Raw genomic sequence first — 6,426 nt, forward strand, 5'->3', positions numbered from 1 at the left:
AATTTTATCAAAAGTCATTTTCTATATTAATCCTTTTTTATCTTATTATATTTTTCATTTTAAAAACATAAATTATTATACTTTTTTTAAAGATATCCAAGTTGTTTTATCAAGAGATTAAAATTATTGTAATCGATAATTTTTTTAAAGAGTAGCTTGTCCTTAAAAAAACACAAAAACCTTTTTTGAATATTTTGAATGAATATATATAATAATAAATACATGATACATGAATAATTTATTAAATTTTTTCTATGAAAAATTTATATTAAAATTTTTAATTGATTTAAAATCTAGTGTTTCTAATTGATTTAAAATGACTTAGATCCCTTTCATAGGTAACTTTGGTTACGATATTCAACTCTAATCTTAAAATATTTAAATTCCACTCATTCACCCCATCGGGTGTTGCTCCACTAAGACAGGTTTGTCAAAGATGGTCTTTTAAAAGACTGAAATTTTGTTCCTTAATCGAGTAATTAATGAAAATGGAGACTGAGGAAGCAATTTCCCTTGCATTGTGCCAATTAAGTATGACAGGAACCCACCTGTCCCCTTGTTTGATGTAGATGACCTAAACATCTTGCTTCATGTTGCCTCACATGATAATAACCGCACTTTATGCTTCACTGTAGCTGTCTAAACCTATTCAATTTGCAGTAGCTTGTCACTAATTCAAGTCACCTCAATTTGCGGTAGCTGACTTGATATGCGGTAACTGAATTGAATATTAGGGAAAGCAGAGAAATATGAATTCTTTTTGTGCCTCCGTCACTGAAACCGCAACCTAGTCCTGGATTTTATCAGCAACTTGTCACACCAGCACTTTGTTTGTTGTTTTAAAATGTTGTTTCATTTCTAGCTTTTCCAGGCCATGAATGATTCCCAATGTTAGTTATCACATAAACTCAAATTCCTTGTTTGTTTTTTTCTGCTGATGTTTAGCTGGAGGACTTAGTATAAGGTTTTGAAAGGGAATATACTTTCATTTTTTTTTTTTCCTATGACAAGGTTGTGAAAGAGAATATACACTAAAATTGCGGAACATGCGGCTGGCTGATAGTAACAGGCTATCTTCCAAGTCAACCCTTATGAATGTGTGTTGTCCATGTTCCTTACCAGTGTTTTCTTTGAAGATTTAGGCTGAGAAGATGGAAAAACTTGTTTCAAGCTGGTCTATTAATGTTCAATCCTTGCCTGAAAATTATGTTCTTCCACCAGGGCAAAGACCTGGGAAGCTCATTGTTCCTCCTTGCAAAAGCCTTCCTGTGGTTGATCTTGGGAAAGCAACGAGCCCTGATCGAGCTGAAACAATCCAGAAAATTTTGGAAGCCAGCTGGGAATTTGGATTCTTTCAGGTTCATACTATCTTAAGATCAAACATATGAATGAAATTCTTTGATGCTTGATTTTAGTTTAAGAAAATGATATATTAATGCTATGAAAGAATGGTTTCATTCAAATACTGTAAACAGGTGATCAACCATGGGGTTTCAGATAATCTAATAAATGAGAGCAGGAGCATATTCAGTGAGTTCTTCAACATGCCGGCTGAAGACAAGGCAAGCCTTTACTCCACCGACATAGACAAAAGTTGCATTCTATACACAAGCAATTTAAACTATGACATTGAAGAGGTGCACTTGTGGAGGGATAATCTGAGACACCCTTGTCATCCTTCAGAAGAATATGTGCAGTTTTGGCCTGAAAAGCCCACTAAATATCGGTAAACTCTGCAACCCACCACAACACTACCATCAAACTAACTGTGCTTAGAACTCAATCATGATTGCCCTTCAAATTTCAGAGAAATTGTTGGGGCTTTTTCAGTTGAAGTAAGGAAGTTGAGCTTGAAGATTTTGGATCTGATCAGTGAAGGACTAGGATTGGAACAGGGCTATTTTGGAGGTGAACTTAGCAAAAGACAGTTACTGTCAGTGAATCATTATCCGCGGTGCCCAGACCCAAGTTTGACCCTGGGATTACCTAAACACATTGACCCTTGCCTCATAGCCGTTCTGCTTCAAGGGGATGTGGATGGGCTTCAAGTTTATAAAGATGGGCAATGGCTGGGTGTTGAGCCTCTTCCATACGCTTTTGTTATTAACATTGGCCACCAGTTACAGGTATGTTCATCTCCCTTCTCTTGCATGAAATCTTGCAGATTTGTTATGATTTAGTGTTTTCAGCTAATAATCCTATTGACCAAGTCTAGCTATTAGGCATGCAACAATACTGGTCCTGGGAAAAAATGGGGCGTTTGAATGATCTTGAGATGAGTGTATAAGGTCAGAGATAGTTAAGACACTTCCATAAGCCTCGAGATGGGTCAAGCCTCACTATCTACCTTTTTGGATGGTTAAACCCCAGGATCTGTGTAAGTGTGACTTTCCAACCACATAAAGAGAGTAGGTTGACCTACCAATTGATTTAATGACTAAGTCCATGATCCTAACACTCGCACAGCCAATTATAAATAGGATTGCGACCACTACAATCTCAATCATAATGTTTCCCAAAGTTTTGGCAGATTTTCCTGTCCAAGTTTCAGAACCCTGTCAGAATGGGTCATAGCCTTATCAGATATTTCATGATGCTTGATGTAGTTTATAGTTTAGCATTATAAACTGTGTTTGATTTGACCGTAGGTTATCAGTAATGGGAAGCTAAGAGGCGCTGAGCACCGGGTGGTGACAAATCCAAGGGAAGCTCGGACAACTCCTACCACCTTCATAAACCCTTCTCCTGATTGTGTCATCCAGCCTGCAGAAGCTCTGGTGAATGCAAGCAATCCCCCACTCTACAAGGCCTTTAAATTCATAGACTTCTTTAAAAACTTCACAGCCGCGAATGGTGACCCTGAAACTGCCCTCAACCCATACAAGCTCCAAGCTTAATATTAAGGTGACTCAACCAAACATCCTACTGCCATGGATGGCCTCACCATGCTACAATTTCTGCTAAGCGACTATACATGCACATAGTCCTGGAAATCAAATGGTGGTGTTTCTCAGTTATAATCTCTTTAAACTTTGGAATTTGACATGCTTGAAAGTTTCTCAAATTTGTAAAATGATATTATTGGAACAAGAGAAATTATTATTTTAACAAGGTTATTGGTTTGTCGATAAATAACCCTTTATTAATTTAAAGATAGTATTATATTTTTATTGTCGGTACTTGTATATATATGACTTATAAATCCCAAACAAATGGATATGATAGAAAATTAATACATAAAAGCTTAAAAGTCTATTTGGTGTCGTATGGTTAAAATGCAACATCTATTTTTAAAAACAAAAAGTTGTGTTGAAAATTCATAACATTGATTGAGTATTGTTTTTTATCCCCAATTTTTAAAAATAAAGTGAAATAGAGAATAATTTTTAGGGAATAAATAAAATTTATTTTCACCTGTTTTTAAAAACAAAAGAAAATAATAAAGAAAATTTAAAAAATCATAAAAAACAAATAAAATTGAACATAAGATCATTCTTTTTCTCTCTCCACAATCTAATACCAATATATACCAAAAACTTCACATATGATCTTCCTTTGCCTTTTTGAATTTCTTTTAACTTCTCTAAAAAGTTTTATTAAGAAAATAAATTCCAAATCAAGCTATACTTTATATATAAAATTAATAAATTTTAAAAATTACTTTGAAACTTAAAAACTAATTTAATTAGTACTAAAAAGTCATAAAACTCAAGAACATTAGAAAGTTATAGATCAAGATTTATTTTGAATGACTTGATTAATTTCTTTTTTACATATATTATATATTTACAAAAAAAATTCACTAGGCAAATAAACTTCAAATTAAATAAGACTTAATACGAGATTTATAACTAAGTCTAGTAATTTTTAAAAATAATTTAAAATTCAAATAGTGATTTAGTTAATATAAAAAATTAATGAAAAAAATTTGATCTAGAACGACTTTATTATATATTTCTATTTAATAAAATATATCTTCATTCTTAAATATTACATATTTATATTTAATAAAATTTAAAATATTAAACTTTATCATTTAATTTAATATACCAAATATAAAAACCAAACATTATTAAAATATATAATTTTATATATTTTTAATTTTTATAATTATTTTTAATTTTATATAATATATAAATTATATATTTATTACATCATCGGTTCAACCGGTTCGACCGTCGGTCCGACCAGTGAACCGTGAATCGGTAATTTTTTCGGTTCGATGACCGGTCCGGTTCTAAAAACATTGTGTAAGACTATACAATTGAAATCTTTGAATTAATTCATTCTAAGCCCTAGATCGTGCTACTATCCTCCTAAGGATACTAGATTTACATAATAGAAGCATTCAAAACAATGAATCTTAAATCTAGGTGCTTAAAAATTATTATTTGTGATATGGATGTTCTCATATCAATTCCAGTCGATGAATAAGATAGTGTTAATCTTGAAAACCTTGCGATTTTTTACCCGATAACTCTCTCTTAGACCTTGGCACGTGAGAATGGTAGAATCCTTTTTATAGTGAAGGAGGTTAGAACTCTCTTCTTTTCTCTAGAAGAGTAAATAGCAAAAGTTGTAATCCCTAAAACCTTAAGAAGATTTATATAGGTTTGCCTATGAATTTAAGTGACTTGAGTTCATTTTGAGTTTGGGTCACTTAATCTAGCCCACTATATCCTAATTAATTGATTAGTCTTATTAGGTTCCAATTAATTAATTAGTGTAATCTACAAAAACCATTCATAAGCTCTTTTACAACTTTACATATTTACCAAAAAATGCATTTATGCACACATATGAATAAAGAACCCAAATATCTGGCCCTTAAATAACATGTCACTAAGGCATATAAGCTCTGTTAGGATTGAGCCCTAGAAAAAAATGATATGACATATTGAGATACATATATAAATTTTATTTATTCATGTTTCTTGGTTTCCTTTTATTCCATTTTCATTAATTGGATATCCAAACATATACATTCATATATCTTACAATGTACAAGTTATGGGTTTCTTGTAAGTAGATAAGTTGTCTACAGTCAATTTATGAATTTGGGTAATCCAGTAAAAACTGTAGTGAACTATCTTCTAATTAGAGGGATGACTTGTCTTGGTCGTCAAGATGGGTTTCACATGGTGAGTACACTAGTGTATGTGATGCACATTAGATAGGACCTATGGTGAATCATGACATAAGGCTATCGATTGTCATGATTCATCAAGTTACTATATTGCATGAACTCTCAACCTTAAGAGGATATTGAGTCTATGTCAAAGTCAATAGGAGGTTTTGACCTATGGGTAAGTCCCTAAGGTGGTTACATATCTCTATGGATTGAGTCACTATTGATGGAGATTAGCGGCAACAAATATTCTCAATATAGGCACAATGATATCACATGGGTTTGAAACAATGTGTCTCATTGGGTAATCCTAAGGACATGTGATCTAGAAGGCTATGACCATAACATTTCCTTAAGTGAAAATTTAATCCATGCTCATTAGAGTTAGAGTATATCAATTGATCATTTAATAAGTGAGATTTGTAATTTGAAGATTGGAGAGGTAATGTTGATAAGTGATAGGACTACCTTATTAGATTATAAACATCAATTCATGAAAGAGTCTGCATGTAGTAGATAATAGGTCATAGATCTAAGTTTCATATCGTTGTTATCTATATAGGGTATTGAAGTGCAGTTGATTCTTTATAATGAAATATTGAATCAACTTTAGAATTGGATTATGAGGAAGCCAGTACTCCTATGGGTCCTAATGGTCCCCACTCTGAGCTTATATACCATGGTGATAAGGCTTATGAGGGTTGGATTAGCTCTAGGTTCACTCTTGTGCATAAAGGCGTTTTTGGTAATTACACAGGATTGTATAAGGGATAATGAACAAGTTCTCTAGATTGAGTTAATTAATTAATTAAATGACATTGTATGGTTAATTAATCAATTAGAACTCGTTTTAGGTTCGATTAAGTAACCCAAGCCTTGCTGAGCTCAAATCACTTAAGCCTAGTGGAAGAACCCTATAAATATCTCATTTGGGGTTAGGGTTTCTATAGCTTTTGACTATCATCTTCCATTTCCAAAGAGAAAGAAAGAGAACTAAGGCATCATCCCTTCCAAAGTCCATTCTTTGGAGTGCCAAGGTCATGGTTCAAGTCATCGGACAAAAGACTTTAGGTATACGAGACCTTCAGAGTATTCAGACTTGAAAGAATTGATCTAGGAACATTCAAATCCGAATATGATTCATTCTTTTCTAGTTTTATTAATCTAACTGGTTTTTAAAAGTCATGTTTCCACTTAGATTAGTTTCTAGAGAAGCCTAGGGTAGATTGTTTGTACTTATATGATCCAAGGTTTGGGAACGGAGAAATCTAGGGTTCCCATCAAGCTCAAGCAAGGAC

The 6,426-nt window shown here is 32.8% G+C and overlaps 1 protein-coding gene across 1 annotated transcript; it reads left to right on the forward strand.

Annotated features, from left to right (window-relative positions):
• Positions 1–1,058: 1,058 nt before the first annotated feature.
• On the forward strand, positions 1,059–3,121 carry LOC100244569 (hyoscyamine 6-dioxygenase). Its single transcript, XM_002264049.3, has 4 exons — positions 1,059–1,358; positions 1,476–1,726; positions 1,808–2,126; positions 2,649–3,121. The coding sequence occupies exons 1-4, from the start codon at positions 1,152–1,154 to the stop codon at positions 2,895–2,897; spliced, it is 1,026 nt and encodes a 341-aa protein (XP_002264085.1). The 5' UTR covers positions 1,059–1,151; the 3' UTR covers positions 2,898–3,121.
• The last annotated feature ends 3,305 nt before the right edge of the window (positions 3,122–6,426 follow it).

This window comes from Vitis vinifera, chromosome 7, assembly GCF_030704535.1.
Source record: "Vitis vinifera cultivar Pinot Noir 40024 chromosome 7, ASM3070453v1".
Classification (NCBI taxonomy): Eukaryota; Viridiplantae; Streptophyta; class Magnoliopsida; order Vitales; family Vitaceae; genus Vitis; species Vitis vinifera.

Coding starts and splice junctions, on each gene's coding strand:
- LOC100244569 (XM_002264049.3), top strand. CDS start 1,152: ATGGAAAAACTTGTTTCAAGCTGGTCTATTAATGTTCAATCCTTGCCT. Junction 1,359..1,475: donor GGGAATTTGGATTCTTTCAG/GTTCATACTATC, acceptor TACTGTAAACAG/GTGATCAACCATGGGGTTTC. Junction 2,127..2,648: donor ACATTGGCCACCAGTTACAG/GTATGTTCATCT, acceptor ATTTGACCGTAG/GTTATCAGTAATGGGAAGCT.